This window comes from Grampus griseus, assembly GCF_964374135.1.
Source record: "Grampus griseus genome assembly, chromosome: 4".
Lineage (NCBI taxonomy): Eukaryota > Metazoa > Chordata > Mammalia > Artiodactyla > Delphinidae > Grampus > Grampus griseus.
Window position 1 is genome coordinate 44,164,288 of NC_138997.1, and position 16,461 is coordinate 44,180,748.

A 16,461-nucleotide genomic window follows, 5' to 3' on the forward strand; every position below is an offset into this window, starting at 1 on the left:
CCTAGAATACCTCTAGAAATAGGAATGACTCGTGCCATAATATTGAATAGATGATTTAAGCAGATTCAATAATTTATAATTTCTTAAATGTTCTTCTTAACCTTTGATGTGCATAAAAGGTTAGGACATAAAACCTACACTGCTTAAAAATAGTTATTATTTTCTCAAAAAAATACAGTCAGTTTTCTTCTTTTTCTCCAAGATTTCAAATCTCATTCCCAGTAATTGGGATCATCGCTGAACTTAGTGGTATTTGTCAGCAAAGGACGTTTTCAGTTTTCGAAGTTGTCAAGGACCTAATTTTCAAGGTATGGGACATTATAATACGCTAATTATTTGTTTTGGAAAGCCCAGAGAGCCACTTTAGTGAAGGTAACGTAATTAAACCCTAAAGTTGCTATTCTTTTCCCATGGTAAACTCTTCACAGAAACACTGATTAGCCAGAATACATTGAGTACAAGCGCAACTGCCTAGATGAAAAACTGCAACCCATGGATGAAAACAATTAATTAGGAAATATGAATAGAAGGAAATGCCACTTCTCCAAGAGAGACTGAGCTTATAGGCAAATTACTGCTCAGCCAGAGCAACTTTAGTGCTTGCCAACAATTATTAACTGGAACTAATTCAACCCCAGGTGATTCGAAGGCAGAGTTGCAGAACAAGTAGATAAAATTTTCTTTTGGAAGAAATTCATGAGTCTTTAAACTTCAAAAACCCATCTGAGAACTCCAAAAGCCATCTGTTGAACAGTTCACCTTAAAGAAATGAACGTCCATCACAAACTTTCAGCAATTTTTCTTCTATCTTCAACAATGGAACAGTCCTAAGGCATATATTTGCTTTTACAAGTTGTCAAATATTATGTTATTTGATGTTCACAATAATTTTGCAAGGTAGATAAGGCTGTTTTATCAACAAGAAAATTAAGATTCGGAGAGGACCAATGACTTGTGCAAGGTCACATACTCATAATCAGTAGACTTTGGCAAATACATGGACAAAGCATCATTTGTTAGAAAAATTAAGAATAAACAAACAAACAAACCCAGTGGATGACTAAAGAAAATGAAGCAAGGGGTGGGAGGAGAGGAGATCTCTCTGAATTTTTTGGCAGTAAAAACATCTCAGCAGAAATAAACTGGACATGGACCCACCTGATGTGCAATCTGGACAGCACTGTCCCTTCACCACCTGAGCTAGTGTGGCTACCGGACACGGAGGACAAGAGGGCTCGTAGCAAGTTACCTGAGCCCCCCGGCACTCACACAGCTTGCAAGGGCCATCCTCCCACTTCTCCCCCTCCTGCAGGAAACGGTAAAGAATGACACTGTTACCAGAGTGCAAAGATTCAGAAGATAGTTTGCTGGTGGAGAATGTATAATTTCCATAAGAGACAAGGTGAAGGCTCCTTGTCAAACCTAACTCAAAGCTAACTCTGAAATAGGACAGTGGTAGAAGAGTTCTAAATTTAAAAGGATAGTATCTCTCCTTCTTTGTTTATAATTGGTTTATTTTAATGTAGAACCCAGGCAGAAAGATAAAGTGCGAAAGCATACTGGAACTTCCAGAATAAGCAAGAAGCATATAACACTTGTTTCTCAAACCTATCTCAGCAAAAAAAACCCCCAAAAACAAAAAAAACCACACACACAAGGGGATTACTATGTACCTAGTGATTAGCAGGTACATTAAATACTGTCTTTATAATAACAGTAGGAATCTGTTTAAAACCCTGAATTTCCTTATTGTTATTACAGTAAGAGTAACAGTAGGGTCATTGTATTTTTTAAATGACAGCCCTTGCATGCCCACTTTTAGTGGGCTGTGGATGTGCCACAGGCATTCTCACACTGAATATTCTTTTCAGCCAAGCAAACAATGGTAATAAACATTAGTACTTTGAGAGAGAGTCCAAAGTGAATTATAATGATCAATTCCTTTTTGCTTGCTGTCCTATTCACCCTGGAGATAGAAAGGAGAAAAGGTCCCTGCAAGAATGTTTAGGGAGATGAAAGAGGTAAAACAAAACAGAATAAAAGAGCATACTTGAAAATAAAGCTCTGATAAAATGTTTATTAAGCCAGCTGATGTTAAGCATTCCAAACAATTAATGTGACAGTATTCAGCAACAGTGAATGACAGTGTTAGAAAAATGAGGAATATTATCTTGAGAAGGTAGAATTGCTTTTCTTCCATTTCAAGGCAGACTGGGTTCCTGGCCCCCTTATTCTATAACCTCAAAAACTGTAAGCTTGCTCATGTGAACAAACATGCTTGCACTTTCCCTTAAAAAGAAATCATACAACGTTGTCCTGCAAACAACTTAGAGAGAATGAACACTCAGTAGTGCCTGGGAACAAACACACCCCAGACCCCAAAAGCTCTCTCTTCAGTGCTTTGCAGTACATGAAATTGTGCTGATGGGTAAACTGAGTTTTCCAGGCCAGAAAAATTGAGGAGAAAATCATCACAAGAAAGGGAAAGGACCTGTGTAGGAGCTTGTAGTTGGAGAAGTGTTAATTATCATTCGTGGGGCAAAAAAATAAGCTAAAGAAAGGAGGATAGGGCTTCCCTGGTGGCGCAGTGGTTGAGAGTCCACCTGCCGATTCAGGGGACGTGGGTTCGTGCCCCGGTCCGGGAAGATCCCGCATGCCGCGGAGCGGCTGGGACCGTGAGCCATAGCCGCTGAGCCTGCGCATCCGGAGCCTGTGCTCCACAGCGGGAGAGGCCACAACAGTGAGAGGCCTGCGTACCGCAAAAAAAAAAAAAAAAAAAAAAAGAAAGGAGGATAAGTTCAATAAATCCAAGTCTTGGTTATCATTACAATTCTTAATCCCAGACCACATTGTCAGCAAATATGCCTGTTAGAAATACTAAGGCACTAAGGTTCCCCAGGAGAGTTTATGCAGATAATTGCTTAAAAGGATTTTATACATATCTATGTACAAGCTAAAAATCTATACTTACTGGAATATGTTTAACTTTACTCGCATTTGAGGACATCTAGGAACAGAGGGAAACAGAAACGTATTTATTATTATACCACTAAAAACACCATTAGGCTGATCTTTTCATTTTTTCATTAGGAAACATCCATTCCTCCCCAAGTAACAAGCAACTTCATTCACTGGTTATGAGTAGAAATAAAATCTATCTATATCAGAAACAAGCAATACGAGGTGAGGACAACATGCCTAGCGAATATTTTTGAGTTCTTATTCTCACTTTGTGCTGGGGTATCTGGCTTCAATTCCCCTCAATACGAAGGACTTTGCAGTCAAGACATCTAAGTTATAAGAGCAAATTCTTGAAACTTATATGGTACTGGAGCATCATGGGGATTTGTGCTTATTTCAAACAACTTGCTTTTGTTTAATTCCACTGCGCTTAATTTACCTCCAAAAATAGACAGGGAAATTAATACTGTGATTGAGAGAGAAAACTTGAGTTCAATATTTACAGAATTTAATCTCCTAAATTCTTAGGAAACAAGGATGACTAAATGATGAAATATCAATATGAAACAAACAATGCCAACAGCATGATAATAACCATAGTAATGATCACATTTTTAAGCTTTCTTATACGCCAGATATTGTTCTAAGTTTATACATATCATCTCAATAGACCAATGAGGGAAGTACTATTTTTATCTCTATAACTGAGGATTAAGTAACTTGCCCAAGGTCACAGTCAGTATGTGGCAAAGTAGGGATTTGAACTTAGAGCCTGAATGTTAACCCTATGCAATACTACATGCCCAGCTTATACAAAAAACTGGCAGGTTGACAGATGCAGTTTACCCAAATCGGGAGGAAAAAGCGTATAGGAATCACTTCACAAATCAAAGTACCTAATCCTAATTCTTATAATCCCTTTTTGATTGGTCAATGATGCAATTGTACTTATGATCAACTGGCATACTTTTAAGAACACATTGAATTTATCAACATTCCAAGAACCCCATGTGGAAAATAAGGGCTATATAAATAGAGCAAATTTGAAGAGATTAAGATAAATATTTTTCCTTTGGGGTATATAATAAAAAAAGTACAGACTTAGGGAGAAATAAAGCTTTAGCTAATAGAGTTTTAGAGGTGGACTACTGCAAAAACCTTCTAAATGGACCACCTACTTCCACTCTCGCCCCCCCTCCGTCACTGGCCCACGTGGCAGCAAAAGTAATCCTTTTGCACGTAAGCCCCATCACAGCACTGTTCTGATCAAAACTGCCCAGAAGCTCCCATCGGCATCAGGGTAAAACCAGGGTCCAGGCTACCTGCTGGATCTCACCTAAACTCCTTTCCCCCTCATTCCTTGCCTCCAGCCAAACTCACTTTCTTGGACATGCCAAGCACACTTCTGCTTCACTGTTTTTTTCAATTTCCTGATCCCTCTTCCTGGTATGTTTCTCCCCCAAGATATCCCTGGCTCGCTCCCTCACTTCCTTCAGGTTTTGCTCAAATTTCTCCTCATGAGAAGACTTCCCCCATCATCTGATGTAAAAGAGCACCTCCCCCGCTCAGTTACTCCCCAGCTGCCTTGTTTTCCAGGCAGCACCCGTCACCACCTGACACGTGTGTTTGTTGTGTGTGTCCCCACGCTAGAACGGAAACTCCCTGAGAGCAGGGACTCTGCATGCTGTGTCGGCTTCTGTATCTCCAATACCGGGAACATAGTAGGTGTGCAATCACGTTCGTTAAACAAATGAATGGGTAAAAGAAATGAGAAGGAAATGCCCCCTTATTAAATTAGTTTTGGATGATTAATTTTTGTTAGTCTTCGGTCATTAGCCTGATACTCACAAATTCTGCATTTTCTTCATATACACAATAACCATTCCTTGAAACGCATTCAGGACAGCATTTTCCATCTAAGTGAATTAATTCTTCACCCTGTAGAAGTAAGGGTTGCACAGGCACATATCAAATTAACATCTCCAGGTAGCAGCGCTGAATTGCGAAGCGGCTGAATTCCCTGACTGGAGTGAAAAACCTTAACCCACCCCTCTCCTTTGGCCCACGGCTTATTCCATCTCCCCTGTGCTATCTTCCTATGAAAAGCCTAGTCAATACAGCTCACCCCTTCCTCCAAGTGCTTTTGCTTTCCAGTTCTGGTGATACTTGTGCATGATTTCCTACCCATGACCAGGAATTCACACGAAGAAGAAGAATGGCCAAGAGTAATGTTATAGTCTTGGAAAGTTATGAGTTTCAGAAAAGGATCAGGCTACCTTAAATATACAAGGCTTGAACTTGTGAGTTGGTTTCATTAACAGTGCTCAAATCAAACCAACACTTTCCCCTGAATACAAAATCAGACACATCCCTATATGCACAGACGAAGTCTCGGGCATAAATTAAGCAGCAGAAGACTAATTTCTATTCAATATTCTGAAACTGTTACCCAGTTCACATAATCACTATTTAAAAAATTATAAGGGGAAGGAAAGACATTCCACACTAGGACAGTAGATATTAAACTTTCAAAGTTATCATGTTAACTTCCCAACATCAATCATTTCAAATTTTTTATTTTTACACAAATAATAAATGCTTACTATAAAAAATTAAACAATTCTGAATTCTATAACTTAGAAAACATAATTTCACTGTAGTCCTACCTCCCGGGGAAGCGGCTATTAAAAATACAAGCTCTATTTACAATTTTTCATATGCATATACTAACATCTAATATCTATAGGCTAAAGAGTATTCTTTAAAGCACTTTCCACTTTCTAAAGATATATCTACTTTCTAAAAGATGGTGATGTTTCTTTACATGAAGACATTATTTAATTTGTGATTTATATTACGTTTGAAGTGCAAAAACCATCATAGGTAAAAATGGAATAATGTAAAATTGCATAAACAGAATAATCACAATATTCTATGTTTAAAAACTCTGTGCACAAAAGAAAAATATAAAATAAAAGCATTAGTTGTCTTTGAATTGTAGCATTATGAATGGACTTTAAAGTCTCTTTTCTATTTCTCAAGTCTTCAATTTTCTAAAATGAATATGTATTATTTTAATGAAGGAAAAGATCCCTTTTAAAAGAAACACAAAAATATATGAATGACTGTAACTTTTTATAGTATGTGAAAAGTTATTTCAAAAAGGAGGGAGTTAGATAGATCACTGTTCCTCAAAATTTCATGCCAACCAGAGGCCAACGGAGAGCAGAGTGTGCTATAAGGAACAGACGTATTTACATATAAATTGTTTTGCAGAAACGTGACAAACCAGCTGGTAATGAAGGCCTAACCCACAAACACAGTGAAATTTGCTTTCAAAGCATATAAAGGGGTTTATAAACATGTAATCTAAGTCACTTAAAGCAATGTTTTGAAACAAGACAGAGTATGTGTACTTCTATTAAAGACGAAATGCATGAGAGATTCTTGAGTGCCCGCTACAATACCTACAGACAGAACTGAAAATGGACCCTGCATCACCCGGATGAGGCAAAGAAGGTAGCTTTTCTGAGTCTTCAAATGCTGCTGTAAATAACAGCAAGCTCTGCTCCTGGGGAACAAGGATGCAGGTTTGGTGAGGTAGGAATTTCTAAATAGATTTGCTATTTATAGACATCTGGATGCCCCAATCTGCATCAGTTCACTGTGGTGGGGAGTTTGCTCTAATTAGCATCTGACTCTGGCTTTGAGAAAAATTGCTTTGTGAAACAAAGCTAACTTTTTTCTTTCTAAGAGGATTCTGCTGCTTAGGCCAGATGGAATTTGCTAACCCCTCTCCACTGAATCACATCAACATTCATCCATCAGACGAAAGACCCTGTTATTCCACTAAGCTGCCCATTGGAAAAGAAAACACTCTTTTGCGGGAATTTCCCTCTGCTGGAGAAAGGAAAGCCACCTCACGTTTACGGCATGCCTACCCTCTTCCGTGCACTTTGCCACAAGCTTTGATCCCCCCATCACTTTATCCCTCATACATGAATGTGAGCTAATAGTCCTTTTAAAAAAAAAAAAGTAAATTGACTTCTTCTTCTGAATTCATGCTCAAAGATAATACTAAATATAGAAACACATGGAAATCGTCATATTGCACTATTCTACTGTTGATTTATTTATGTTTCCAAGTCCAGGAATTTGGTTTTATATATCAAAGACAAGGCTCATGCCACTTTCTCCTTTTTTTAACAAAGAAAAACTTTGCTGATTTCAGTGCAATTCGGAACACTGCTGTTGATAACAGGGCAATAATTATTACAATGGTGCAGATGCACAATTCTGCCTCTTTCTCTAGAGGTTTACTTTTCTGCACCTTTGCGGATGTAGACACACTCAGACTTATTCCATCTTTCATATGCAAGATTAGAAATCAAATGATCTTGATATATTTTAGAAAAGGCAGAAAGTAGGGCAGAATTGAATAAAAATACTAGTAGCGTACTTTCACTGCTCCCCTTGGCAGATTTAGTCATTTTCTCCAGGTGCTCCTAAGGCATTTAATTCATATTAATTCATAACCATTGATGCCCCTGCAGATTATAATTTGTTTTGGTATCTGACTTCCACCAAAGCCTGGGAACTCTTGAGATTAAAATGTGCCTTATTCATCTTTTTATCTCCAAGCCAAGCAAAAGTTAGGAAGTTAGTATCCCAGGCTTTCATAAGGTCATTAGCCAGAGCTATTTACAGAAGTATGGCACAGAAGGAAGGCTAAGGGATATTTGTGTAAGATTCAATTTTGGTTAAAATTTCACCTCTGGTAGTATATCCAGTTTAGAACCCAGTGCCTTAAAACAAAATATGGGTATGTGCTAGTTGATTCAAGATCTGCAGAAATAGACTGACTAAAGGCATTAGAAGTCCTCAATTCATAAAAGAGAAGATGGAGGGCTTCCCTGGTGGCGCAGTGGTTGAGAGTCCACCTGCCGATGCAGGGGACACGGGTTCGTGCCCCGGTCTGGGAGGATACCCCATGCTGCGGAGCGGCTGGGCCCGTGAGCCATGGCCGCTGAGCCTGCGCGTCCGGAGCCTGTGCTCCGCAACGGGAGAGGCCACAGCAGTGAGAGGCCCGCGTACCGAAAAAAAAAAAAAAGAGAAGATGGATAAGACTGGGAGGAGGATGAGTTGGGACGAGATAGTGTTATGGGGTGGCTTGGGGAACCTGGAGGCCCTTTCCACGTACTGAAGCAGCTGCTCCCCATTTTCCTAAGAACAGAGGACAGGAACTGGCTTATGCTACCAAAGGCAGGAGCCATGGAAGACTGGCAGGTACTTGGAAATGCATTACATTGGGGATAGCGGGTCAAATTATTTTCTGTGCCTGAGACTCTCTGTTTAGACTTGACTGAAAATAGGTGGCTTAAAGGACCTACCCTACCAGGATCCCTCTCCCAGATTTTCCATAAACCCTGGGATATTAGACACATTAAAACCTTGGAAATAACCCAGCATCCTCTGGGCAGACTGCCGAGGCCAGGAAGCTCAGCCTCAGCCCGAGAGCGAGGGAGACAGAAAAGGGCCCTGACTAGGGTTTTTCTCATCTTCATCCAACCATTCTGATTCCCCTGACCTAAAGAAAGAAAAGCAATGAAAAGGCATGTAGAGGGAAATAAATCTGCAAAAAAAGCAGGACCCTCTTTACCTACATGTGTCTTCGCTCTACCAAGACACAGAAGTAGAAGGCAACATGAAAAAGAACTCTGTCGCTGACAGCCCTGTTTGAATGGCTGTTCCTCTTCGGGAACCGTGTTAAGAGGAGCTGAGGCGTGGGGGAGAAGTAGAAAGAAAAATGCCTTCACAGACACCCAGCGCTTCAGATCGTCCAAGTTTCCCTCATCGACTCAAGTTCACAACCCCGCGGGAAACTGGTGGGGCAGATAGGAGTGGCGAGGGAGAAGGAGACAGCTCTAAAAGCAGTTTGTTGTGCAGCGGATCAAAATCGGGTGCAAAGGGGAAAAAAAGCTATCTCCCCACAGTATACATCTATAGTCCAAACAGAGGCTACCTTGTTAGAAGATTCTAGAAATTCTGCAGACAGCAGAAGTCAACAGAGGTCAACAGAGTTAATTATTTATGAGGTCTCCCCTGTCTCTTTAAAACAAAAACAATGACAAAAACACATTTCATTTTCTTTCCCGATGGATTCACAGGAGCCGCCTCTAGGTGTTGGCTCTCCTTTCTGCTAAACACTGCCAGCGGGGCCTGCAACAGAAGCCGGGCCACTGGAGCACCTGCGGACTCTGTTTCACAGCCAGAGCGAGCTGGGCGGCCACCAGCAGTGAGGCCCAGCTGTGCTGACTGATAGGCTAATGTCCCATGTCATCCCTTCCAGTCCATGTCTCTGGCTCAGGGCTTCCCATCTGACCAGATGCACTGAGAGCTAAAAGCTCCAGGAGGCTGCTCCAAATCAGTCTAAACAAAGAGTGGCATTTACTTTACACCACAGAAGCCTCAATGCTAAAAGCCTCCTTGAAGTTGATCGTACAACCTGGTCGTCCCCTCTGCTGCCGAGAGGGAAGGGACAGGTGAGGGACCACCCATCCCGCTGGAGACAGCCTTACAGTCCAGACAGAGATGCCTTCGTTTCTTACCTGGGCACACTCCACTTTGGCACACTCCCCAGTCCGGCAGGTCACTTGGCCACGGTCACACGTGCAGAACTCACAGGCCGAGCCCTTCCATATTTCATCCTGGTACCGCACAAGCCCCCCATGCGAGCAGCTTCCAGCAGGAGACACACAGTCCTCGCAGCATCGCCCATGACGCTGAGCCCTCCTCTGACCCTGAGGAAACAGAGAGAATGGCAGGGAAAGGGCAGGGGTCAGGAGGGCGCGAAAACATCCGACCTGATGCGGCAGAAGGACATAAAACACCAACTCTGTGTGCTGTTTTCTTCCCCCACCTAACCCAGCTGAGGCACGTTCCCCTTCCCCTCCCCCTCCTTCCTGGGAAGCAGGTCCTTCCTGCTTCCGAGCATCATAAAAACTTTTGATTCCCTCAAAGGACACACTGGACTAAGAGATGCATTTCCTCAATGACCCCGAATAAAGGTTCAAAAATCAAGCTACACACTCTCAAATACCTTTTCGCATCTTAACGGAGGGCAGGCCTGTTTGTGGCACCTGACCTCACCCCGGTCACATATACACGTGGTGCAGGCATTTTCACTCCACTGCTCACCATGCTGAGTGAAGAAAAGAAACGAAAAAGTGGAAAATCAAATGTCACATATATCAAGTAGAAACACAAGGCACATGACACAATTTTTTATCATAGTTTTTAATTGAGCCATATCGAATGTGCTCCTGAGAAATAATATCATCTAGGCAGCAAGAGGCTCTAAGAAAAAAAGTCAATCCATGTCCAAAGAGAACTTGGGATTCGTTTGCATCCAACTATATTCATTCCACAGATGCCTTGAGGGCCTGCTCTCTGCCAGACACACAGAGGGCCTGGAACATCAAGATTAATAGGAAGACCCTGTTTGCTGGCTACTCGATGGTCATTCTTTAGCTCTTCTTTGCTGGGAGACCCAGTTCTCACTGCTACACACTCACGTTCCCAGCTTCCCTTGCAGCCAGTGCACAGACTTGGTCCCAGTCCCAACGGAGGGGACCTCAGGGGAAGTGTGCTAAGAGCAGTAGAGGTTGAGGAAAAGACTCTTCTCCCCCATAAAAGAAGAAAAGTCCACCCCTTTCTTCCACCAGGCTTTAGTCATGACTGGTTGAGGACAAGCTGCCTGAAGCTGTGGAAGCCACACTGGGGCATGAGGTGACAAGACAGAAAGCAAACGCCAACATGCTGAGGACGGCAGGGTGGAAAGATCAGAAGAGTGAAAATTCTTGGCAACGTCATTGAGACCTGGATTGATCAACCCTGCAACTGTCCCACCTCTGGGCTTCTTGTTATATGAGATAATAAATGTTTCATTTTAGCTACTTTTAGAGGAGCATTTCTGTTGCTTGCAGCCAAGGACACCATAACAGGTATAGAGGCTCTCTCTTCCAGAAGAAATTAATCTAGCACATATGTGGCTACTGTATTGGACAGCTCAGATCTAATATATACAAAAATCCTTTCCCCATTAGTTATTTTCATTTACACTTCAAGGGACCCATCTAGAATTTGTGTCATCCATCCCCTAATACTCAGTTCCAGATTCTCCACTGAGAGTCAAAAATCCCAATTTCTATTTGGTTTTCCTTAGAATGACCAGCAAACAAGGGAAGCAGATGGGTTAATTTTTTATATATTCTTTGCTTTCGAATAATGTAACCTTCTTTTGGCTCAGCTAGGCACTCCCAAGTCAGAACATTCATTCATTCAACTTGTTGCACTTACTTTTATTTAGTACCTACTATGTGTTGGGTAGTTAGCTAGACTGCCCCAATAGTACTTTCAAGTTTTCAGGGTCCACCCCCCCCAGCTTCTTGCCCTTTTCCCTCTCTCACCTTCCACTCCCATGCTCCCGGTCCCACTGTAAGGCAGGGGGACACTGTCTCTGGATATCAGTGCCTAAAAGCCAACCAAAGCAGGCAGACATTCCCAGAGCCTCCAACATAAGTGTAAACTGACAGTAACCAATGACAGTCTTTTTTCCATTCAAGATGTGTGAACAGTAAGTTCACCAAGGTTCATGAACCAGGTACCGCCTGCCAGCACATTCCTTTGTATTTCTAATCCCCTCCGATTTAATTTTTTCACAAAGGCTTCCCATGAAGAGAAGAAAAAAGCCGTTTATGAACTGAGTTACTAATCCTGGCAAAGAGTCAGATGTGGGTGGGGGAGGTATGGTGGTTAGAAGGGCAGAGGGCAGATGTGTAAGAATGGATGTCAAAACACCTACATGGGGCACATCAAAGCTTACCTCGTAAACTCGGCCAGCTGCAGAGCAGGATCGCAAAGAGCACTGTGGACAACATTTTCCAGGGACTCGGACCACAGTTTCATCCTTGACACCCCAAAAACAGTCCATCAAAAGGCAGTATTAATAAAATCCACAACAGTAGGAAAATTTCACTCACAGCCAACTCAATCATGTGCCTCAAAGCCTCCAGAAACAGCAATTTCCTCTCATTTAATGTTTATTAGTCACCTGGTGCTTTGATAAGAATGAGCACTTTTCAGGGCAGTGTGACTCTTAAGAAGTTTGCACATTCCTCAAGTCCCATCCACTTCTAAGAACAAACAAAAGCACAACTAATAACAATAATAATAGTACTTCGTGTTTGCCAGGTACTGTTTTAAGTGTTTTACATGACCCTGTAAAGTAGATGCTCTTATCCCACCTTCACAAACAAGAAAATTAAAGATCAGAGAGGTTGTGTGACTTGTCTGAGGTCACAGAGCTGACCTGGTAATAGTAAATGGTTGGCAGAGGGACTTCAGGGCATCAACCATTCAACACTTGAGAACATTTACCCTCCTGCTGAGTCACTGCTAATCTCAAAGTGAAGGTATCCCTCCCTTGATAAACTACCTCACTATTCTTTTGCATCTGTATGGGAATCCACACGTTTATATATACGCATTAGGAGGTCCTTAACATGAAAAAAAATCAGTCATGCCCCTAGATATCTAGGAATAAGCCAGTGCAGAGAAATGTGGGTGACAAACACTGAATGCCCAAAGAACCCCTACCGCCTTATTCCTACAGTTTCAGCTCTACCACCTGCACCTCCAGAATATTAGACCCTTTGTCACCACTGCCCTAAGAATTTTCACAGCAACAATCTCCTCGTTAATGCCAAAGAAGCAGCTTCTCACTTTGACATCACCACAGCCTTTTGAATGGAAGGAAGGTAGGCAAATTAAAGCCAAGAGAAGGAGGATTAGAATAAACCGAGTTTCAGTGACTAAGAAGTGGTAGATCTTATACAGAAGATACCTCCTGAAGAGTTAGCTGCACTTTCTCTTACAAAAAGCAGAGAATGAGATTTCATTATCGTGGTTTGCTGTGGAATTCCCTCGGCAAGAAAAGAAGGCTGGTGTACTTTGGGGCATGTGTGTAGGGGGGTGTCAAGTAACCTTAATTTTTCATGGAAAGTTCCAGTCATGCTTTAGTGGCTTTTTAAACCCAATTATATATGATCAGCTAGATTAATGCATTCCTATCTAATAGGAATTTATTTCAAACACCTGAATCACTGGAATTCACACGACAACTGTTTTCTCTGCTTTAGGTTACCTTATTTCTTTATAATTCTGTAAAAATATTATGACCATTGATGTTTAATAGAGTATGTGAAAACTGGACATGCGTTGAAGTCATTGAGCATTTCTTGACCTCAGAACTCTTGAGTTTAATGAAATATCAGTGAGGAAGTAAAAATAAAGGTATATCTGATGTCATACTCACTATTCAGTAAGTTTATGGAAGGAAACAATGAACGTTTACAACGTTAAGTAAACAGGGGACAAATGTCATGATCACTAATCTTGAACAGAAATATAGAGGTAGTATGAATCTATCTTAACCAGCATGGAGTAAACCCAAGGACAGGGGCAGAGTCAACTGGAGAGTGGGAGGTATGGGTGGCAGATAACTACCTCTGTAGAGGCTGGTACAGGAAAATCAAGTTTCCGATTCTTACTGGCAATAATTATGTATTTCATTGACAGAAACAAAACCTTTCTTCACAAACAGAGCCCAAAAAGGGCAGGGAGGAAAAGCATTTAAAGAGAAAATATCCCATTACGTGAGAGAACTTCCTGACTGAGAATTGAGACCCCATCTGGTCTGGTGTTTTATAAGCAGGACTGGAGAGGCAAGTAAGAAGAAGGTGAGCAGCAAAGTGGGTTAGAGAAACGGGAAAGGCGTTTTAGCTGTACATTTTTGTGGCTATCATACACTTGAATCCTATTATTCTGGTCTTCGTGGATTTGCCCTTCCAAACCTACAGACTACCCAGGGGCTAGTACGCTAGGGACTGATGACCAAACCCAGCCCACCACCAATTTCCATAAACTTTGACTGGAATGCAGCCACATCCATGCATGTACGTATTATCTATGGGTGTCTTTGTGCTATAATGGCAGAGTTGAGAAGCTGTTCCAACTATATGGCACACAAAGCTGCAAATGTTCACTCTCTGGCTCTTTACAGAAGAAGTTTGCCAACCCCGTGTCTAATATGGTACCCTCAGTAATCACAGGAGTTCAATGCCAAAATAAAGTAAGATTAATATCATTACAATTTCGGGTAGGACCACCATTAAGGATATACAGTTGACCCTTGAACAATGCAGAGGTTAGGGGAGCTGACCTCCACACAGCTGAAAATCCGAATATAATTTATAGTCAGCCCTAGGTATCCACGGTTCCTCCATGTCTGTGGTTCCGCATCCGTGGATTCAACCAACCATGGATCGTGTAGTACTGTACTGTTTACTATTGAAAAAAATCCATATATAAGTGGACCCACATATTTCGAACCACGTTGCTCGAGGGTCAACTGATTGAATTATGGTTTTCCATATTCCTTAAATAAAAATACTTATGACAAAGTTTATAGCATGTTATGGCTCACAGCTCTTGACAAAATATCTTCTCCTGTAACACCTCTGAAGGTATAAAAATGAGATGAAAATTCTACCACCAAAAAGTAGAACAGCCAACCTCCTACCATTGCCGAGGAAGTCCCACTGACCATAAGACTTCCTGTGGCCTTTCTTTGCTTTATAAACCAAAACAGAAATAAGAACCATCATTTCTTCCCAACTCTCTGCCTTCCAATATCAAACACAACATGGGTTTGTCCCCTTAGTGTGCGGCCACTGCAGTTTGAAGCCATTAGAGTGCCATCCTGGCCTTTCAACTCCCTCGATGTCTTTCTACCTAATCAGAGCCCATGATGTAAAAAAAAAAGGAAAACAAAACAAAAAGAGTGGGAAGTATGTGTGTTGGGGGAGGTGGAGGAAGTGATGAAAAGTGGGGAAGAAGACACCCAAATGTAAAGCACAGAGTCACTGAGAAACATGGCGAGAACCCTTGCAAATTGGGGATTACAGTTTTACATTTCATGAATTCAAAATGCAAGAGGGTTGGGCAGTGGAGAGAGAAAAGTATCTGATCTCAGTACAACAGAGCTACACTAAATGAAAACCTACCAGACCCTTGGTTGAGGAAACACACACCTTTCTTAGCACCTGGCAATGGATCCAAGAAAGGCAATTAGCCAAGGGCAGGCTGCTTACCCTTGCAGCTTTCAAGCACTGGGTATGGACAGATTTCTCTTGACCAAGGCTGAGTAAACAGAAAGAAAAGAACTTGGGGGAAAAACTCTAAAGAGCAATAGAAAGTAATAACATTCTGAAGATGCACAGAAAGAACAGATTTCTGAAAACTAAGTACTGCAGGATCTAAAATAAAAGATTTAAAAGCCATTTTGCAACTTCAGTAAGATAGAAGAAAATGCAGTCTTTATTAAATAGAAGGAAGAAGCGATAAAGAAAGAAAAAGCATTGGGGTTAAAAAAAGATGAACCAGTGATAGGAGAAATAAGGACGAATTAAAAGAAAATTAAAGGAAAATCATCAAATTAAAATCTATACTGGAGGCAGTAAACACAAACTCAAGAAGCTCTCTCCATAATGCAGAGGAAAGACACAAAAGTGAAAATGATGAGAGAGAAAGTGACCAAGGCAGGGGAGCAATCTAAGAATCATAGGTGTTTCTGAAGAAATGAGAATAATTGGAACAGACATGACTAATCAAAGCCGTAACTAAAGAAAACATTTCACACCTGGAATATAGACTGAAAGGGCTTCACAGTATTCTAGGCAAACTATGTGAAAAGACACCTCACTTGGAAATATCCTGGGAAAATGTTTTAAATATAAAGATGAAGAAACATCCTGCAAGAATTCAACAGAGTAAACTAACTGAATGTAACAGAATAGAAAGCAGAAAAACCTCAGGCTCCTCCATGGCACTAAATTCCAGGATTTAATGGAACAGAGTTTACAGGGTTGATACGGGAAAAGATTATAATTTCCTTAAATTGTAGACCCCTACAAATTGTCTTTCATGAATGTAGGCAAAACAGAAAATAATTCTCAAACACTTAGTGGCTCAGAAGACACACCAATTTTTATCTTTTTTAAAAAACTCTGAAGATGAAGTTCAATTCACTTAGATTAACCAATATTGGGAATGGGAAAATTGTAGTATTAAAAAAACTGATGGGAGAAAATATTTGCAAATGAAACAACAGACAAAGGATTAATCTCCAAAATATACAAACAGCTCATGGAGCTCAATATCAAAAAAACAAACAATCCAGTCAAAAAATGGGCAGAAGACCTAAATAGACATTTCACCAAGGAAGATATACAGATGGCCAAGAGGTACATGAAAAGATGCTCAACATCACTAATTATTAGAGAAATGCAAATCAAAAATACAATGAGGTATCACCTCATGCCAGCCAGAACGGCCATTATCAAAAAAGCTAGAAACAATAAATGCTGGAAAGGGTGTGGT

General features: G+C 41.1%; 1 protein-coding gene across 1 annotated transcript in view; it reads right to left on the minus strand.

The window, feature by feature from the left end:
• The window catches only part of FRAS1 (Fraser extracellular matrix complex subunit 1), a 459,773-nt gene that overhangs the window by 241,353 nt on the left and 201,959 nt on the right, over window positions 1-16,461 (minus strand). Inside the window, exons 7-12 of the mRNA XM_082652906.1 lie at window positions 11,846-11,929; window positions 10,061-10,162; window positions 9,570-9,761; window positions 4,810-4,899; window positions 2,972-3,007; window positions 1,159-1,306 (exon numbers count right to left, since the gene is read on the minus strand). Coding sequence (XP_082509032.1) covers window positions 1,159-1,306; window positions 2,972-3,007; window positions 4,810-4,899; window positions 9,570-9,761; window positions 10,061-10,162; window positions 11,846-11,929 — 652 coding nt within the window. The remainder of the gene's footprint in view (window positions 1-1,158; window positions 1,307-2,971; window positions 3,008-4,809; window positions 4,900-9,569; window positions 9,762-10,060; window positions 10,163-11,845; window positions 11,930-16,461) is intronic.